The sequence below is a fragment of the Oncorhynchus nerka genome, linkage group LG9a, assembly GCF_034236695.1.
Source record: "Oncorhynchus nerka isolate Pitt River linkage group LG9a, Oner_Uvic_2.0, whole genome shotgun sequence".
NCBI lineage: Eukaryota > Metazoa > Chordata > Actinopteri > Salmoniformes > Salmonidae > Oncorhynchus > Oncorhynchus nerka.
This window is the reverse complement of record NC_088404.1, coordinates 4733874-4755631: the sequence shown is the minus strand read 5'-3', so window position 1 is coordinate 4755631 and position 21758 is coordinate 4733874. Positions and strand designations below refer to the sequence as shown.

General features: G+C 47.5%; 1 protein-coding gene across 3 annotated transcripts in view; it reads left to right on the top strand.

Annotated features, from left to right (window-relative positions):
• Window positions 1–21423, top strand: part of sergef (secretion regulating guanine nucleotide exchange factor) — a 64852-nt gene extending 43429 nt beyond the window's left edge. For all 3 annotated transcript variants that reach the window (XM_065022237.1, XM_065022235.1, XM_065022234.1), the window contains one exon: window positions 18976–21423. In XM_065022237.1, the coding sequence (XP_064878309.1) occupies window positions 18976–19163 (188 nt within the window). In that variant the 3' untranslated portion in view covers window positions 19164–21423. The remainder of the gene's footprint in view (window positions 1–18975) is intronic.
• The last annotated feature ends 335 nt before the right edge of the window (window positions 21424–21758 follow it).

Here is a 21758-nt window from a genome sequence, read left to right as displayed (position 1 = left end):
TGGTACCAGAGTGTACTAGGGAAACATGGACTCTGATTGGTCGCTTTCCTCCTGAAGTGTTCATTGTGTTGGTACCAGAGTGTACTAGGGAGGGGAAACATGGACTCTGATTGGTCGCTTTCCTCCTGAAGTGTTCACTGTGTTGGTACCAGAGTGTACTAGGGAGGGGAAACATGGACTCTGATTGGTCGCTTTCCTCCTGAAGTGTTGGTACCAGAGTGTACTAGGGAGGGGAAACATGGACTCTGATTGGTCGCTTTCCTCCTGAAGTGTTCATTGTGTTGGTACCAGAGTGTACTAGGGAAACATGGACTCTGATTGGTCGCTTTCCTCCTGAAGTGTTCATTGTGTTGGTACCAGAGTGTACTAGGGAAACATGGACTCTGATTGGTCGCTTTCCTCCTGAAGTGTTCATTGTGTTGGTACCAGAGTGTACTAGGGAGGGGAAACATGGACTCTGATTGGTCGCTTTCCTCCTGAAGTGTTCATTGTGTTGGTACCAGAGTGTACTAGGGAGGGGAAACATGGACTCTGATTGGTCGCTTTCCTCCTGAAGTGTTCATTGTGTTGGTACCAGAGTGTACTAGGGAGGGGAAACATGGACTCTGATTGGTCGCTTTCCTCCTGAAGTGTTCATTGTGTTGGTACCAGAGTGTACTAGGGAGGAAACATGGACTCTGATTGGTCGCTTTCCTCCTGAAGTGTTCATTGTGTTGGTACCAGAGTGTACTAGGGAGGGGAAACATGGACTCTGATTGGTCGCTTTCCTCCTGAAGTGTTCATTGTGTTGGTACCAGAGTGTACTAGGGAGGGGAAACATGGACTCTGATTGGTCGCTTTCCTCCTGAAGTGCTCACTGTGTTGGTACCAGAGTGTACTAGGGAGGGGAAACATGGACTCTGATTGGTCGCTTTCCTCCTGAAGTGTTCATTGTGTTGGTACCAGAGTGTACTAGGGAGGGGAAACATGGACTCTGATTGGTCGCTTTCCTCCTGAAGTGTTCATTGTGTTGGTACCAGAGTGTACTAGGGAGGGGAAACATGGACTCTGATTGGTCGCTTTCCTCCTGAAGTGCTCACTGTGTTGGTACCAGAGTGTACTAGGGAGGGGAAACATGGACTCTGATTGGTCGCTTTCCTCCTGAAGTGCTCACTCGTCCGTTACTCCACACAAATTTAAAAGCATTTTGGATCGGTGGAAACAACATGGGCTAGACTAGAGGGAGGTTCCACCACATTGGATCGGTGGAAACAACATGGGCTAGACTAGAGGGAGGTTCCATCATATTTCAGTTCCTTTCAAGTCTGTGAAGGGAAGTGAACAAGTGCACATTTTGGGAGATGGGAGAGATATTTGAGACGTAGACTTAGGTTTGGGAGCATCAGCCGCGTCCTATTAGAGAGATGTTAGTTGGAGAGAGAACCATAGGGATCCTATTAGAGAGATGTTAGTTGGAGAGAGAACCATAGGGATCCTATTAGAGAGGAGATGTTAGTCGGAGAGAGAACCATAGGGATCCTAATAGAGAGGAGATGTTAGTTGGAGAGAGAACCATAGGGATCCTAATAGAGAGGAGATGTTAGTTGGAGAGAGAACCATAGGGATCCTATTAGAGAGGAGATGTTAGTTGGAGAGAGAACCATAGGGATCCTATTAGAGAGGAGATGTTAGTTAGAGAGAGAACCATAGGGATCCTATTAGAGAGGAGATGTTAGTTGGAGAGAGAACCATAGGGATCCTATTAGAGAGGAGATGTTAGTTGGAGAGAGAACCATAGGGATCCTAATAGAGAGATGTTAGTTGGAGAGAGAACCATAGGGATCCTATTAGAGAGGAGATGTTAGTTGGAGAGAGAACCATAGGGATCCTATTAGAGAGATGTTAGTTGGAGAGAGAACCATAGGGATCCTATTAGAGAGGAGATGTTAGTTGGAGAGAGAACCATAGGGATCCTATTAGAGAGGAGATGTTAGTTGGAGAGAGAACCATAGGGATCCTATTAGAGAGGAGATGTTAGTTGGAGAGAGAACCATAGGGATCCTATTAGAGAGGAGATGTTAGTTGGAGAGAGAACCATAGGGATCCTAATAGAGAGGAGATGTTAGTTGGAGAGAGAACCATAGGGATCCTATTAGAGAGGAGATGTTAGTTGGAGAGAGAACCATAGGGATCCTAATAGAGAGGAGATGTTAGTTGGAGAGAGAACCATAGGGATCCTAATAGAGAGGAGATGTTAGTTGGAGAGAGAACCATAGGGATCCTATTAGAGAGGAGATGTTAGTTGGAGAGAGAACCATAGGGATCCTATTAGAGAGATGTTAGTCGGAGAGAGAACCATAGGGATCCTATTAGAGAGATGTTAGTTGGAGAGAGAACCATAGGGATCCTATTAGAGAGGAGATGTTAGTCGGAGAGAGAACCATAGGGATCCTATTAGAGAGGAGATGTTAGTTGGAGAGAGAACCATAGGGATCCTAATTGTTAGTTGGAGAGAGAACCATAGGGATCCTATTAGAGAGAGATGTTAGTTGGAGAGAGAACCATAGGGATCCTATTAGAGAGATGTTAGTTGGAGAGAGAACCATAGGGATCCTATTAGTGTTAGAGAGAGAACCATAGGGATCCTAATAGAGAGGAGATGTTAGTTGGAGAGAGAACCATAGGGATCCTAATAGAGAGGAGATGTTAGTTGGAGAGAGAACCATAGGGATCCTAATAGAGAGGAGATGTTAGTTGGAGAGAGAACCATAGGGATCCTAATAGAGAGGAGATGTTAGTTGGAGAGAGAACCATAGGGATCCTAATAGAGAGGAGATGTTAGTTGGAGAGAGAACCAACCTATTAGGATGTTAGTTGGAGAGAGAACCCTATTAGAGAGATGTTAGTTGGAGAGAGAACCATAGGGATCCTAATAGAGAGATGTTAGTTGGAGAGAGATGTTGTTAGTTGGAGAGAGAACCATAGGGATCCTATTAGAGAGGAGATGTTAGTTGGAGAGAGAACCATAGGGATCCTATTAGAGAGGAGATGTTAGTTGGAGAGAGAACCATAGGGATCCTAATAGAGATGAGATGTTAGTCGGAGAGAGAACCATAGGGATCCTATTAGAGAGGAGATGTTAGTTGGAGAGAGAACCATAGGGATCCTAATAGAGAGATGTTAGTTGGAGAGAGAACCATAGGGATCCTATTAGAGAGGAGATGTTAGTCGGAGAGAGAACCATAGGGATCCTAATAGAGAGGAGATGTTAGTTGGAGAGAGAACCATAGGGATCCTATTAGAGAGGAGATGTTAGTCGGAGAGACAACCATAGGGATCCTAATAGAGAGGAGATGTTAGTTGGAGAGAGAACCATAGGGATCCTATTAGAGAGGAGATGTTAGTCGGAGAGAGAACCATAGGGATCCTATTAGAGAGGAGATGTTAGTCGGAGAGAGAACCATAGGGATCCTAATAGAGAGGAGATGTTAGTTGGAGAGAGAACCATAGGGATCCTATTAGAGAGATGTTAGTTGGAGAGAGAACCATAGGGATCCTATTAGAGAGATGTTAGTTGGAGAGAGAACCATAGGGATCCTAATAGAGAGATGTTAGTTGGAGAGAGAACCATAGGGATCCTATTAGAGAGATGTTAGTTGGAGAGAGAACCATAGGGATCCTATTAGAGAGGAGATGTTAGTTGGAGAGAGAACCATAGGGATCCTATTAGAGAGGAGATGTTAGTTGGAGAGAGAACCATAGGGATCCTAATAGAGATGAGATGTTAGTTGGAGAGAGAACCATAGGGATCCTATTAGAGAGGAGATGTTAGTTGGAGAGAGAACCATAGGGATCCTAATAGAGAGATGTTAGTTGGAGAGAGAACCATAGGGATCCTATTAGAGAGGAGATGTTAGTCGGAGAGAGAACCATAGGGATCCTAATAGAGAGGAGATGTTAGTTGGAGAGAGAACCATAGGGATCCTAATTAGAGAGGGATCCTAATAGAGAGGAGATGTTAGTTGGAGAGAGAACCATGTTAGTTGAGAGGAGATGAAGAGAGAACCATAGGGATCCTATTAGAGAGGAGATGTTAGTTGGAGAGAGAACCATAGGGATCCTATTAGAGAGGAGATGTTAGTTGGAGAGAGAACCATAGGGATCCTATTAGAGAGATGTTAGTTGGAGAGAGAATCATAGGGATCCTATTAGAGAGATGTTAGTTGGAGAGAGAACCATAGGGATCCTAATAGAGAGGAGATGTTAGTTGGAGAGAGAACCATAGGGATCCTATTAGAGAGGAGATGTTAGTTGGAGAGAGAACCATAGGGATCCTATTAGAGAGGAGATGTTATTTGGAGAGAGAACCATAGGGATCCTAATAAGAGAGGAGATGTTAGTTGGAGAGAGAACCATAGGGATCCTAATAGAGAGATGTTAGTTGGAGAGACAACGGAAACTACAATCACCCATACAAGCCTTGTGCCCAATACAATTCAATACAACTTTATTTGTCCGGCGTTACATTAACAATGTGTGTTCTGCTCCGCTGTCCTCTCAACCCGCCGTTCAGCCCCCTCTGTTGTCCGTGGATTATCAATGGCTGTCTCCTCTAAACCCGCCTTTCAGCCCCCTCTGTTGTCAGTGGATTATCAATGGCTGTCTCCTCTAAACCTGCCTTTCAGCCCCCTCTGTTGTCAGTGGATTATCAATGGCTGTCTCCTCTAAACCCGCCTTTCAGCCCCCTCTGTTGTCAGTGGATTATCAATGGCTGTCTCCTCTAAACCCGCCTTTCAGCCCCCTCTGTTGTCAGTGGATTATCAATGGCTGTCTCCTCTAAACCTGCCTTTCAGCCCCCTGTTGTCAGTGGATTATCAATGGCTGTCTCCTCTAAACCCGCCTTTCAGCCCCCTCTGTTGTCAGTGGATTATCAATGGCTGTCTCCTCTAAACCCGCCTTTCAGCCCCCTCTGTTGTCAGTGGATTAGCAATGGCTGTCTCCTCTAAACCCGCCTTTCAGCCCCCTCTGTTGTCAGTGAATTATCAATGGCTGTCTCCTCTAAACCCGCCTTTCAGCCCCCTCTGTTGTCAGTGGATTATCAATGGCTGTCTCCTCTAAACCCGCCTTTCAGCCCCCTCTGTTGTCAGTGGATTATCAATGGCTGTCTCCTCTAAACCCGCCTTTCAGCCCCCTCTGTTGTCAGTGGATTATCAATGGCTGTCTTCGTTCATCCACCTCTGGCCTGCTCGCCTCCCTACCACTGAGGAAGTACAGTTCCCGCTCAGCCCAGTCAAAACTGTTCGCTGCTCTGGCCCCCCAATGGTGGAACAAACTCCCTCACGACGCCAGGACAGCGGCTCAATCACCACCTTCCGGAGACACCTGAAACCCCACCTCTTTAAGGAATACCTAGGATAGGATAAAGTAATCCCTCTCTGAAAAGATTTAGATCAGTTCCACTGGAGGTCATAAGGTGAATGCACCAATTTGTAAGTCGCTCTGGATAAGAGCGTCTGCTAAATGACTTAAATGTAAAATGTAAATGTCTCCTCTAAACCCGCCTTTCAGCCCCCTCTGTTGTCAGTGGATTAGCAATGGCTGTCTCCCAAATGGTAAACTGTTCCTGTTTATATAGTGTACTACAGTACTTTTGCCCGGAGCCCCATGGTTCCTGGTGAAATGTAGCGCTCAAAATGTGGAGTATGGTGCCATATTGGGACGTAGCTAATGATATTACAGAGCTTCTCCTCACGGTTGCCAGCAGCATACCACCCTGCATCTCACTGCTGGCTTGCTTCTGAAGCTAAGCAGGGTTGGTCCTAGTCGGCAGCATACCACCCTGCATCTCACTGCTGGCTTGCTTCTGAAGCTAAGCAGGGTTGGTCGTGGTCAGTTCCTGGATGGGAGACCAGATGCTGCTGGAAGTGGTGTTGGAGGGCCAGTAGGAGGCACTCTTTCCTCTGGTCTAAAAAAATTATATCCCAATGCCCCAGGACAGTGATTGGGGACATTGCCCTGTGTAAGATGCAGTGTTTAGGATGGAACATTAAACGGGACTCCTGGTTCTGGTCACTAAAGATCCCATGGCACTTATTGTTAGAGTAGGGGTATTAAACCTGGTTTCCTGGCAACATTCCCAATTTGGCCCTCATACCATCACGGTCACCTACTCATCCCCAGCTTCCAATTGGCTCATTCATCCCCCCCTCCTATCCCCTTTAACTATTCCCCATGTCGTTGCTGTAAATGAGAATGTGTTCTCAGTCAATTTATACATTTAATCTGGTAAAATTAGGGTTAAATGCTTTAGAAACACTGTCACTGCCAGGGATTAGAGAGGAAACTAGAAGAAGAACCGGGATTAGAGAGGAAACTAGAAGAAGAACAGGGATTAGAGAGGAAACTAGAAGAAGAACAGGGATTAGAGAGGAAACTAGAAGAAGACCTGGGATTAGAGAGGAAACTAGAAGAAGAACCGGGATTAGAGAGGAAACTAGAAGAAGACCTGGGATTAGAGAGGAAACTAGAAGAAGAACAGGGATTAGAGAGGAAACTAGAAGAAGAACCGGGATTAGAGAGGAAACTAGAAGAAGAACAGGGATTAGAGAGGAAACTAGAAGAAGAACCGGGATTAGAGAGGAAACTAGAAGAAGAACCGGGATTAGAGAGGAAACTAGAAGAAGAACAGGGATTGCAGAGGAAACTAGAAGAAGAACAGGGATTGCAGAGGAAACTAGAAGAACAGGGATTAGAGAGGAAACTAGAAGAACAGGGATTAGAGAGGAAACTAGAAGAAGAACAGGGATTACAGAGGAAACTAGAAGAAGAACAGGGATTAGAGAGGAAACTAGAAGAACATGGATTGGAGAGGAAACTAGAAGAACAGGGATTAGAGAGGAAACTAGAAGAAGACCTGGGATTAGAGAGGAAACTAGAAGAAGAACCGGGATTAGAGAGGAAACTAGAAGAAGACCTGGGATTAGAGAGGAAACTAGAAGAAGAACAGGGATTAGAGAGGAAACTAGAAGAAGAACCGGGATTAGAGAGGAAACTAGAAGAAGAACAGGGATTAGAGAGGAAACTAGAAGAAGAACAGGGATTAGAGAGGAAACTAGAAGAAGAACCGGGATTAGAGAGGAAACTACAATAACATTTCCTGAAGAAAATGTGTATGTTTGCGTTGGCTAACAAATGGATGGATGAAGGGAGACTAGAGAGGTGAAGGGAGACTAGAGAGGTGAAGGGAGACTAGAGAGGTGAAGGGAGACTAGAGAGGTGAAGGGAGACTAGAGAGGTGAAGGGAGACTAGAGAGGTGGAGGGAGACTAGAGAGGTGGAGGGAGACTAGAGAGGTGGAGGGAGGTTAGAGAGGTGGAGGGAGACTAGAGAGGTGAAGGGAGACTAGAGAGGTGAAGGGAGACTAGAGGTGGAGGGAGGTTAGAGGTGGAGGGAGACTAGAGAGGTGAAGGGAGACTAGAGGTGGAGGGAGACTAGAGAGATGGAGAGAGACTAGAGAGATGGAGGGAGGTCCACCAGCCCTTACCGTTGACACCACCTCCACCAGCCCTTACCGTTGACACCACCTCCACCAGCCCTTACCGTTGACACCACCACACCACCTCCACCAGCCTGTACCGTTGACACCACCTCCACCAGCCCGTACCGTTGACACCACCTCCACCATCCCGTACCGTTGACACCACCTCCACCATCCCGTACCGTTGACACCACCTCCACCAGCCCTTACCGTTGACACCACCTCCACCAGCCCGTACCGTTGACACCACCTCCACCAGCCCTTATCGTTGACACCACCACACCACCTCCACCAGCCTGTACCGTTGACACCACCTCCACCAGCCCTTACCGTTGACACCACTTCCACCAGCCCGTACCGTTGACACCACCTCCACCAGCCCTTATCGTTGACACCACCACACCACCTCCACCAGCCTGTACCGTTGACACCACCTCCACCAGCCTGTACTGTTGACACCACCTCCACCAGCCCATACCGTTAACACCACCTCCACCAGCCCGTACCGTTAACACCACCTCCACCAGAGCCCGTACCGTTGACACCACCTCCACCAGCTTGTACCGTTGCCCACACCACCTCCACCAGCCCGTACTGTTGACACCATCTCCACCAGCTTGTACCGTTGACACCACCTCCACCAGCCTGTACCCACCTCCACCAGCTTGTAGTTGACACCACCTCCACCAGCCTGTACCGTTGACACCACCTCCACCAGCCTGTACCGTTGACACCACCTCCACCAGCCTGTACCGTTGACACCACCTCCACCAGCCCTTACCGTTAACACCACCTCCACCAGCCCATACCGTTAACACCACCTCCACCAGCCCGTACCGTTAACACCACCTCCACCAGAGCCCGTACCGTTGACACCACCTCCACCAGCTTGTACCGTTGACACCACCTCCACCAGCCCGTACTGTTGACACCACCTCCACCAGCTTGTACCGTTGACACCACCTCCACCAGCCTGTACCGTTGACACCACCTCCACCAGCCTGTACCGTTGACACCACCTCCACCAGCCTGTACCGTTGACACCACCTCCACCAGCCTGTACCGTTGACACCACCTTCACCAGCCCTTACCGTTAACACCACCTCCACCAGCCCTTACTGTTGACACCACCTCCACCAGCCTGTACCGTTGACACCACCTCCACCAGCCCTTACCGTTAACACCACCTCCACCAGCCCGTACCGTTAACACCACCTCCACCAGAGCCCGTACCGTTGACACCACCTCCACCAGCTTGTACCGTTGACACCACCTCCACCAGCCCGTACTGTTGACACCACCTCCACCAGCTTGTACCGTTGACACCACCTCCACCAGCCTGTACCGTTGACACCACCTCCACCAGCCTGTACCGTTGACACCACCTCCACCAGCCGCTGTACCAGCCTTGACACCACCTCCACCAGCCTGTACCGTTGACACCACCTCCACCAGCTTGTACCGTTGACACCACCTCCACCAGCCTGTACCGTTGACACCACCTCCACCAGCCTGTACCGTTGACACCACCTTCACCAGCCTGTACCGTTGACACCACCTTCACCAGCCCTACCGTTAACACCACCTCCACCAGCCCTTACTGTTGACACCACCACACCACCGTCACCATCCCTTACTGTTGACACCACCTCCACCAGCCTGTACCGTTGACACCACCTCCACCAGCCCGTACCGTTAACACCACCTTCACCATCCCTTACTGTTGACACCACCTTCACCAGCCTGTACCGTTGACACCACCACACCATCCCTTACTGTTGACACCACCTCCACCAGCCTGTACCGTTGACACCACCTCCACCAGCCTGTACCGTTGACACCACCTCCACCAGCCTGTACCGTTGACACCACCTCCACCAGCCTGTACCGTTGACACCACCTCCACCAGCCTGTACCGTTGACACCACCTCCACCAGCCTGTACCGTTGACACCACCTCCACCAGCCCGTACCGTTGACACCACCTCCACCAGCATGTACCGTTGACACCACCTCCACCAGCCCTTACCGTTAACACCACCTCCACCAGCCCGTACCGTTAACACCACCTCCACCAGCCCGTACCGTTAACACCACCTCCACCAGAGCCCGTACCGTTGACACCACCTCCACCAGCTTGTACCGTTGACACCACCTCCACCAGCCCGTACTGTTGACACCACCTCCACCAGCTTGTACCGTTGACACCACCTCCACCAGCCTGTACCGTTGACACCACCTCCACCAGCCTGTACCGTTGACACCACCTCCACCAGCTTGTACCGTTGACACCACCTCCACCAGCCTGTACCGTTGACACCACCTCCACCAGCCTGTACCGTTGACACCACCTTCACCAGCCCTTACCGTTAACACCACCTCCACCAGCCCTTACTGTTGACACCACCACACCACCGTCACCATCCCTTACTGTTGACACCACCTCCACCAGCCTGTATCGTTGACACCACCTTCACCAGCCCTTACCGTTAACACCACCTCCACCAGCCCGTACCGTTAACACCACCTTCACCATCCCTTACTGTTGACACCACCTTCACCAGCCTGTACCGTTGACACCACCACACCATCCCTTACTGTTGACACCACCTTCACCAGCCTGTACCGTTGACACCACCTTCACCAGCTTGTACCGTTGACACCACCTCCACCAGCCCGTACCGTTGACACCACCTCCACCAGCCTGTACCGTTGACACCACCTCCACCAGCCCGTACCGTTGACACCACCTCCACCATCCCGTACCGTTGACACCACCTCCACCAGCCTGTACCGTTGACACATTACATTACATTTACATTTAAGTCATTTAGCAGACGCTCTTATCCAGAGCGACTTACAAATTGGTGCATTCACCTTATGACATCCAGTGGAACAGTGGTGCATCTAAATCTTTTAAGGGGGGTGAGAGGGATTACTTTATCCTATCCTAGGTATTCCTTAAAGAGGTGGGGTTTCAGGTGTCTCCGGAAGGTGGTGATTGACTCCGCTGTCCTGGCGTCGTGAGGGAGTTTGTTCCACCATTGGGGGGCCAGAGCAGCGAACAGTTTTGACTGGGCTGAGCGGGAACTGTACTTCCTCAGTGGTAGGGAGGCGAGCAGGCCAGAGGTGGATGAACGCAGTGCCCTTGTTTGGGTGTAGGGCCTGATCAGAGCCTGGAGGTACTGAGGTGCCGTTCCCCTCACAGCTCCGTAGGCAAGCACCATGGTCTTGTAGTGGATGCGAGCTTCAACTGGAAGCCAGTGGAGAGAGCGGAGGAGCGGGGTGACGTGAGAGAACTTGGGAAGGTTGAACACCAGACGGGCTGCGGCGTTCTGGATGAGTTGTAGGGGTTTAATGGCACAGGCAGGGAGCCCAGCCAACAGCGAGTTGCAGTAATCCAGACGGGAGATGACGAGTGCCTGGATTAGGACCTGCGCCGCTTCCTGTGTGAGGCAGGGTCGTACTCTGCGGATGTTGTAGAGCATGAACCTACAGGAACGGGCCACCGCCTTGATGTTAGTTGAGAACGACAGGGTGTTGTCCAGGATCACGCCAAGGTTCTTAGCGCTCTGGGAGGAGGACACAATGGAGTTGTCAACCGTGATGGCGAGATCATGGAACGGGCAGTCCTTCCCCGGGAGGAAGAGCAGCTCCGTCTTGCCGAGGTTCAGCTTGAGGTGGTGATCCGTCATCCACACTGATATGTCTGCCAGACATGCAGAGATGCGATTCGCCACCTGATCATCAGAAGGGGGAAAGGAGAAGATTAATTGTGTGTCGTCTGCATAGCAATGATAGGAGAGACCATGTGAGGTTATGACAGAGCCAAGTGACTTGGTGTATAGCGAGAATAGGAGAGGGCCTAGAACAGAGCCCTGGGGGACACCAGTGGTGAGAGCACGTGGTGTGGAGACGGATTCTCGCCACGCCACCTGGTAGGAGCGACCTGTCAGGTTGGACGCAATCCAAGCGTGGGCCGCGCCGGAGATGCCCAACTCGGAGAGGGTGGAGAGGAGGATCTGATGGTTCACAGTATCGAAGGCAGCCGATAGGTCTAGAAGGATGAGAGCAGAGGAGAGAGAGTTAGCTTTAGCAGTGCGGAGCGCCTCCGTGATACAGAGAAGAGCAGTCTCAGTTGAATGACTAGTCTTGAAACCTGACTGAATTGGATCAAGAAGGTCATTCTGAGAGAGATAGCGGGAGAGCTGGCCAAGGACGGCACGTTCAAGAGTTTTGGAGAGAAAAGAAAGAAGGGATACTGGTCTGTAGTTGTTGACATCGGAGGGATCGAGTGTAGGTTTTTTCAGAAGGGGTGCAACTCTCGCTCTCTTGAAGACGGAAGGGACGTAGCCAGCGGTCAGGGATGAGTTGATGAGCGAGGTGAGGTAAGGGAGAAGGTCTCCGGAAATGGTCTGGAGAAGAGAGGAGGGGATAGGGTCAAGCGGGCAGGTTGTTGGGCGGCCGGCCGTCACAAGACGCGAGATTTCATCTGGAGAGAGGGGGAGAAAGAGGTCAGAGCACAGGGTAGGGCAGTGTGAGCAGAACCAGCGGTGTCGTTTGACTTAGCAAACGAGGATCGGATGTCGTCGACCTTCTTTTCAAAATGGTTGACGAAGTCATCTGCAGAGAGGGAGGAGGGGGAGGGGGAGGAGGATTCAGGAGGGAGGAGAAGGTTGCAAAGAGCTTCCTAGGGTTAGAGGCAGATGCTTGGAATTTAGAGTGGTAGAAAGTGGCTTTAGCAGCAGAGAGAGAAGAGGAAAATGTAGAGAGGAGGGAGTGAAAGGATGTCAGGTCCGCAGGGAGGCGAGTTTTCCTCCATTTCCGCTCGGCTGCCCGGAGCCCTGTTCTGTGAGCTCGCAATGAGTCGTTGAGCCACGGAGCGGGAGGGGAGGACCGAGCCGGCCTGGAGGATAGGGGACATAGAGAGTCAAAGGATGCAGAAAGGGAGGAGAGGAGGGTTGAGGAGGCAGAATCAGGAGATAGGTTGGAGAAGGTTTGAGCAGAGGGAAGAGATGATAGGATGGAAGAGGAGAGAGTAGCGGGGAGAGAGAGCGAAGGTTGGGACGGCGCGATACCATCCGAGTAGGGGCAGTGTGGGAAGTGTTGGATGAGAGCGAGAGGGAGAAGGATACAAGGTAGTGGTCGGAGACTTGGAGGGAAGTTGCAATGAGGTTAGTGGAAGAACAGCATCTAGTAAAGATGAGGTCGAGCGTATTTCCTGCCTTGTGAGTAGGGGGGAAGGTGAGAGGGTGAGGTCAAAAGAGGAGAGGAGTGGAAAGAAGGAGGCAGAGAGGAATGAGTCAAAGGTAGACGTGGGGAGGTTAAAGTCGCCCAGAACTGTGAGAGGTGAGCCGTCCTCAGGAAAGGAGCTTATCAAGGCATCAAGCTCATTGATGAACTCTCCGAGGGAACCTGGAGGGCGATAAATGATAAGGATGTTAAGCTTGAAAGGGCTGGTAACTGTGACAGCATGGAATTCAAAGGAGGCGATAGACAGATGGGTAAGGGGAGAAAGAGAGAATGACCACTTGGGAGAGATGAGGATCCCGGTGCCACCACCCCGCTGACCAGAAGCTCTCGGGGTGTGCGAGAACACGTGGGCAGACGAAGAGAGAGCAGTAGGAGTAGCAGTGTTGTCTGTGGTGATCCATGTTTCCGTCAGTGCCAAGAAGTCGAGGACTGGAGGGAGGCATAGGCTGAGATGAACTCTGCCTTGTTGGCCGCAGATCGGCAGTTCCAGAGGCTACCGGAGACCTGGAACTCCACGTGGGTCGTGCGCGCTGGGACCACCAGATTAGGGTGGCCGCGGCCACGCGGTGTGGAGCGTTTGTATGGTCTGTGCAGAGAGGAGAGAACAGGGATAGACAGACACATAGTTGACAGGCTACACAAGAGGCTACGCTAATGCAAAGGAGATTGGAATGACAAGTGGACTACACGTCTCGAGTGTTCAGAAAGTTAAGCTTACGTAGCAAGAATCTTATTGACTAAAATGATTAAAATGATACAGTACTGCTGAAGTAGGCTAGCTGGCAGAGGCTGCGTTGTTGACTATGTAGGCTAGCTGGCAGTGTCTGCGTTGACACTACACTAATCAAGTCGTTCCGTTGAGTGTAATGGTTTCTACTGTGCTACTGTGCTGCTATTCGGGGCTAGCTGGCTAGCTAGCAGTGTTGATTTACGTTACGATGCGTTAAAAGAACGACAATAGCTGGCTAGCTAACCTAGGAAATCGCTCAAGACTACACAATTATCTTTGATACAAAGACGGCTATGTAGCTAGCAAGAACAGCTCAAATAAGCAAAGAGAAACGACAGTCCATCATTACTTTAAGACATGAAGGTCCGTCAATCTGGAAAATTTGTGCAGTTGCAAAAACCATCAAGCGCTATGATGAAACTGGCTCTCATGAGATCCGCCACAAGAAAGGAAGACCCAGAGTTACCTCTGCTGCAGAGGATAAGTTCATTAGAGTTACCATCCTCAGAAATTGCAGCCCAAATAAATGCTTCACAGAGTTCAAGTAACAGACACATCTCAACATCAACTGTTCAGAGGAGACTGATGTCCAAACTTTTGACTGCTACTGTATAATCGTGATAATCACAATACATATCGTATTGACACCTAAGTATGTTGATTATATGGTACGGTGAGGTCTCAGCCCTAGTTGTCATATCACACTGGCATAAGCTGCCTGCTGGGAGATATCTTGGTCTGGGAGACATCTTGGTCTGTGACATATCTTGGTCTGGGAGACATCTTGGTCTGGGAGACATCTTGGTCTGGGACATATCTTGGTCTGGGAGATATCTTGGTCTGGGAGACATCTTGGTCTGGGAGACATCTTGGTCTGTGACATATCTTGGTCTGGGAGATATCTTGGTCTGGGAGACATCTTGGTCTGTGACATATCTTGGTCTGGGAGACATCTTGGTCTGGGAGATATCTTGGTCTGGGAGATATCTTGGTCTGGGAGACATCTTGGTCTGGGAGACATCTTGGTCTGGGAGACATCTTGGTCTGGGAGACCGAGACAACTTGTTTTATCTGTTCTCTCTGCTGACACAGAACCCAGAGGCTTTTGATCCATTGGTCAGAAAAAATAAGAGGGAGATGGAGAGATAAAGGGATTCAGTCGATGAAAGGAGGGAGAGAGAGAAATGGGGGAAGAAACAGAAAACAGACAGAACATTGGGATGGGTAGAATGAACGCTCGTTGAAGATGTGAGCTGTGTTGCCATGACAACGGGGCCTATTAGTTAACCGAACTGTGTTGCCATGGCACGTGTCTCCACGGCGATGCAGCCCTGTCCGGACCACACCCACTAAACCAACAAGCTCCTTTACCAGCTGTCTGAGAGGAAACAGAGAAGAAGAGGAAAGGTGCAGAGACTGTCTGGAGCTGAATGGCAGTGTGTGTTTAACTTTGGTTGAGCCAGTGTGTGTGTGTGTGTGTGTGTGTGTGTGTGTGTGTGTGTGTGTGTGTGTGTGTGTGTGTGTGTGTGTGTGTTCGCCTATTTGAATCTACACAGACTACTTTGAAGTCATCTGATTTTTATACCCAAAACCATTTTTCCTATTCTAGTTGAGCAAATGTGTCATCCTCATTGCCTGGCCATGCAACATCTGAGAAACGACTGATGTATTCCCAACTAGTTAGTGTTGTATTACCAACTAGTGATGTATAACCAACTAACAACTAGTGCTGTATAACCAACTAGTGCTGTATAACCAACTAGTGATGTATAACCAGCTAACAACTAGTGATGTATAACCAACTACCAACTAGTGCTGTATAACCAACTAGTGATGTATAACCAGCTACCAACTAGTGCTGTATAACTAACTAGTGATGTATAACCAGCTACCAACTAGTGCTGTATAACTAACTAGTGATGTAAAACCAACTACCAACTAGTGCTATACAGCCAACTAGTGTTGTATAACCAACTAGTGATGTATAACCAACTACCAACTAGTGCTGTATAACCAACTAGTGATGTATGACCAACTAACAACTAGTGTTGTATAACCATCTAGTAATGTATAACCAACTAGTGTTGTATTACCAACTAGTGATGTATAACCAACTAGTGATGATTAAACAAACTAGTGATGTATAACCAACTAGTGATGTATAACCAGCTAGTAATGTATAACCAACTACCAACTAGTGCTGTATAACCAGATAGTGATGATTAAACAACTAGTGTTGTATAACCAACTACCAACTAGTGATGTATAACCAACTAGTGCTCATTAACCAACTAATGCTGAATAACCAACTAGTTAGTGCTGTAAAAACCAACTAGTGTATAACCAACTAGTGCTGTATAACCAACTAGTTAGTGCTGTAAAACCAACTAGTGATGTATAACCAACTACCAACTAGTGATGTCTAACCAATGACTAACTAGTGTTGTATAACCAACTACCAACTAGTGATGTATAACCAACTACCAACTAGTGATGTCTAACCAATGACTAACTAGTGTTGTATAACCAACTAGTGTTGTATAACCAACTACCAACTAGTGTTGTATAACCAACTACCAACTAGTGTTGTATAACCAACTACCAACTAGTGATGTCTAACCAATGACCAACTAGTGATGTCTAATCAATGACCAACAAGTGTTGTATAACCAACTACCAACTAGTGTTGTATAACCAACTACCAACTAGTGATGTCTAACCAATGACTAACTAGTGTTGTATAACCAACTACCAACTAGTGTTGTATAACCAACTACCAACTAGTGATGTCTGACCAATGACTAACTAGTGTTGTATAACCAACTACCAACTAGTGATGTCTAACCAATGACCAACTAGTGATGTCTAACCAATGACCAACTAGTGATGTATAACCAACTACCAACTAGTGATGTCTGACCAATGACTAACTAGTGTTGTATAACCAACTACCAACTAGTGATGTCTAACCAATGACCAACTAGTGATGTCTAACCAATGACCAACTAGTGATGTCTGACCAATGACTAACTAGTGATGTCTAACCAATGACCAACTAGTGTTGTATAACCAACTACCAACTTTTGATGTCTAACCAATGACCAACTAGTGATGTCTGACCAATGACTAACTAGTGTTGTATAACCAACTACCAACTAGTGTTGTATAACCAACTAGTGATGTCTAACCAATGACCAACTAGTGATGTCTAACCAATGACCAACTAGTGCTGTATAACCAATGTGTTGTATAACCAACTCCTATAGTCGATGTCATGTCAGGCTAGTTGTCCTGTATATATCTGGTCCAACTGACCAGTATATATCTGGTCCAACTGACCAGTCTATGATGTCAGGTCCAACTGACCAGTATATGATGTCAGGTCCAACTGACCAGTATATGATGTCAGGTCCAACTGACCAGTCCAGACCAGTCTATGATGTCAACTGACCAGTCTAATGTCTCCAACTGACCAGTATGATGATGTCAGATGTCCAACTGACCAGTATATGATGTCAGGTCCAACTGACCAGTATATGATGTCAGGTCCAACTGACCAGTCTATGATGTCAGGTCCAACTGACCAGTCTATGATGTCAGGTCCAACTGACCAGTATATGATGTCAGGTCCAACTGACCAGTATATGATGTCAGGTCCAACTGACCAGTCTATGATGTCAGGTCCAACTGACCAGTCTATGATGTCAGGTCCAACTGACCAGTCTATGATGTCTCCAACTGACCAGTCTATGATGTCAAACTGAACTGACAGTATATGATGTCTGGTCCAACTGACCAGTATATGATGTCAGGTCCAACTGACCAGTATATGATGTCAGGTCCAACTGACCAGTATATGATGTCTGGTCCAACTGACCAGTCTATGATGTCTGGTCCAACTGACCAGTCTATGATGTCAGGTCCAACTGACCAGTATATGATGTCAGGTCCAACTGACCAGTATATGATGTCAGGTCCAACTGACCAGTCTATGATGTCAGGTCCAACTGACCAGTCTATGATGTCTGGTCCAACTGACCAGTATATATCAGGTCCAACTGACCAGTATATGATGTCAGGTCCAACTGACCAGTCTATGATGTCTGGTCCAACTGACCAGTCTATGATGTCTGGTCCAACTGACCAGTCTATGATGTCAGGTCCAACTGACCAGTATATATCAGGTCCAACTGACCAGTCTATGATGTCTGGTCCAACTGACCAGTATATGTCTGGTCCAACTGACCAGTATATGATGTCAGGTCCAACTGACCAGTCTGATGTCAGGTCCAACTGACCAGTCTATGATGTCAGGTCCAACTGACCAGTCTATGATGTCAGGTCCAACTGACCAGTATATGATGATCAGGTCCAACTGACCAGTCTATGATGTCAGGTCCAACTGACCAGTCTATGATGTCAGGTCCAACTGACCAGTCTATGATGTCAGGTCCAACTGACCAGTCTATAATGTCAGGTCCAACTGACCAGTATATATCAGGTCCAACTGACCAGTCTATGATGTCAGGTCCAACTGACCAGTCTATGATCCAACTGACCAGTATCAGGTCCAACTGACCAGTCTATGATGTCAACTGGATGTCCCAACTGACCAGTGATGTCCAACTGACCAGTCTATGATGTCAGGTCCAACTGACCAGTCCAACTGACCAGTCTATGATGTCAGGTCCAACTGACCAGTATATATCTGGTCCAACTGACCAGTCTATGATGTCAGGTCCAACTGACCAGTATATGATGTCAGGTCCAACTAACCAGTTCAGTATATGATGTCAAAATAGTGTCAGGTCCAACTGAAGTGTCAGGTTTTGATGTCACCAACTCCAACTGACCAGTTTTGTCACCAACTGACCAGTCTCCAACTGTTGGTGATCTCTCCAGCCTGGTCAGGTCCAACTGACCAGTCTATGATGTCAGGTCAACTGACCACTGACAGTTTGTGTTGTCTTCTCTCAGCCTGGTCACCAACCAGATCAGTTTGTGCTGTCTTCATCTCAGCCTGGTCACACCAACTGATCAGTTTGTCAGCTGTCTTCTCTCAGCCTGGTCATGATGTCAGGTCCAACTGACCAGTCTAGATCAGTTTGTGCTGTCTTCTCTCAGCCTGGTCACACCAGATCAGTTTGTGCTGTCTTCATCTCAGCCTGGTCACACCAGATCAGTTTGTGCTGTCTTCTCTCAGCCTGGTCACACCAGATCAGTTTGTGCTGTCTTCATCTCAGCCTGGTCACACCAGATCAGTTTGTGCTGTCTTCTCTCAGCCTGGTCACACCAGATCAGTTTGTGTTGTCTTCTCTCAGCCTGGTCACACCAGATCAGTTTGTGCTATCTTGCCAACTCCTATGATCATTGTCATGCCAAACATGTACAGATCTGGGATCAGGGTAGTAATCTGCTGTTTGTTATCTCTAACTGACCAGTGTCCTCTACCCTCCTCTCCTCATCTCTCCTCTCCAGGGGGTCGCCTGCTCTCTTGGGGGTGGAACGAACATGGGATGTGTGGGGACGGTTCCGAGACAGATGTCAGCGAACCACAGCCCATTCCTGCCCTCCGGCCTCTTGTGATTGGCTGTGGCGCTGGCCACTCTATGGCACTGTGTGCTGTGAGGACAGGTGAAGAGGAGTCTACAGAGACATGGAGATAGAACAAGCTACACTATAGTTTGAAACTAGCATGTTTGAGCTAACTTATCAGGACTGTACCTGGGTAAGATCGCGGACCGCTTGTGCCGCTGATTTGAAGCTCAATGTCTATTGTTTTATCTCTATGGCAGAGGACACCCGGCTCACTGTGGGCGTGAGAGTAACATGATAGGGTATGAATCATGATCACCCAGTCTATGGGGAATGAGCCTCAGGGGAAGATCTGGGAGGAGGACATTCTGAAGGGTGTAAAGTATGTGGGTGTGTCTGTCTGAGCAAAATAGCCAAACCCCGTTATGATTGCTTTGTTATTGGCCAAGGTAAAGGCACGTGTAAGTTCAGTAATGACCGGTACATTCTAACTGCCTTCGTAATGTCTTTTTTATTTCCATCTATTGACACATGAACCTTTTCTGTTCCAAGAGGCCATAACTCACAAAGCCTGTCAGAGTAGGAGGGGCAGATCTAGGATCAATTCTATTTCTATTCTAATCCATTCAGAATGTAAACCACATTTCCAAATGTTCCTAACTGAAAATCATTGAATTTAAATTGAAATTTTAATGCACATCCTGAATTGACTGGAATTAAACATTGGAATTGATCCTAAAACCTACAGTTGATGTAATCGTATTCTTGTAGTCATTTTAAAAGACGAAACCCATCCTAAACCGATCAGCACACACTTGATACATACGGCCCCAGATCTGTATTCAAACTGTAAGACGGCAAAATAAATATTGTTTCTGTTTCTGGCGTTAGAGACGGGTGAGTTATGTGTGATCATTCAGAGGCTGTCATTCCTCGAGCCCAGTCCAGATATGATTGAGGGTCAGGGAGATGGATACACAAGGGTTTTTCTATATATTTTTTTACATCAAAACTATGAAATAACACATTGTAGTTCCATCTCTCCAAGTCTGTCACTGGCCCCCTTTTTTTATTGCAGTGATCTTGACTGACAGAAAGCACTCAAATCTCCTGGACTCCCTCACTCACCTCTGTGTCCCAAATGGCGCCCCTAATTCCCTTTTGTAGGGCACATGTCTCATAGGGCTCTGGTCAAAAAGAGTGTACTTTTTAAGGAATAGGGTTCAGGTCAAAAGTAGTGCACTATATAGAGGGAATAGGGTTCTATGGGGTTCTGGTCAAAAATAGTGCACTATATAGAGAATAGGGTTCTATAGGGCTCTGGTCTAAAGTAGTGCACTATATAGGGAATAGGGTTCTATAGGGCTCTGGTCTAAAGTAGTGCACTATATAGAGGGAATAGGGTTCTATAGGGCTCTGGTCTAAAGTAGTGCACTATATAGGGAATAGGGTTCTATAGGACTCTGGTCTAAAGTAGTGCACTATATAGGGAATAGGGTTCTATAGGGCTCTGGTCTAAAGTAGTGCACTATATAGGGAATAGGGTTCTATAGGGCTCTGCTCTAAAGTAGTGCATTATATAGGGAATAGGGTTCTATAGGGCTCTGGTCTAAAGTAGTGCACTATATAGGGAGTAGGGTTCTATAGGGCTCTGGTCTAAAGTAGTGCACTATATAGGGAATAGGGTTCTATAGGGCTCTGGTCTAAAGTAGTGCACTATATAGGGAGTAGGGTGCCATTTGGGACACATCTCAGGCTATGCTGTTATACAGTATCCGCTGGCCCCGTAGAATGCTATGTGTGTACCAGTCCCATTTAAAGGTTATAGGGGTCATATTTGTCATAATTACTGATGTTAAAGAGGTGATATAAGGATGACCGTTACATGTCTTCACTGTATGTTATGGGGTTATGTTTACATTGAAATACTGCAGGTGTTCTGTCAAATCCTGTCTTGTTTCCAATTTGAATGGCCCTTAACACCTCTGATGGTGTCTGTCTGTCTGTCTGTCTGTCTGTCTGTCTGTCTGTCTGTCTGTCTCTGTCTGTCTCTGTCTGTCTCTGTCTGTCTGTCTGTCTGTCTGTCTGTCTGTCTGTCTGTCTGTCTGTCTGTCTGTCTGTCTGTGTCTGTTTGTCTGTCTGTCTGTCTGTGTGTCTTCTGATAAGCGATCGTACAGTTTGCAGAATATATTACAATGTCGTGTATGTTTATCTATGCAAAGAAATATATGATATGGGATTGGGCGGCAGCCTGAAAACATTAATCTCACTGAAATATGAAATTGTGATGAAAAAATGAATATAAAAAAGACGACATAAAATGTAGATAGACCAATGAATTACTATCTTTGACTTTCTTCAAAAAATAAATCAACACTCATTGAAAAATAATCGTATGTGTTTTAAAATGTTTATTTTTTTTTTCCACTATTTAAATGTACACTCTGACTCTGAACTGTTTCAGAACTTTTCAGGAAGAAATACACAGAAATCCCTAAATAACAAACCAGTTGAAACGATCACTGAAGGGAACGAACACCCTGCAAATAACTAGACACACAGAATGTACACTGTTCAAACCAAACACTGTTCGAGTTTCACAAAAAACCGACCACAATAGTTTCCTGTTTGTTTGGGTTAATGATTGTTATAAAGGATTACTGCTGGGTCGTATTCATTAGGAGGTGGAACGGAAAACGTTTCAAAAATGTTTTAAAAATGTGTTA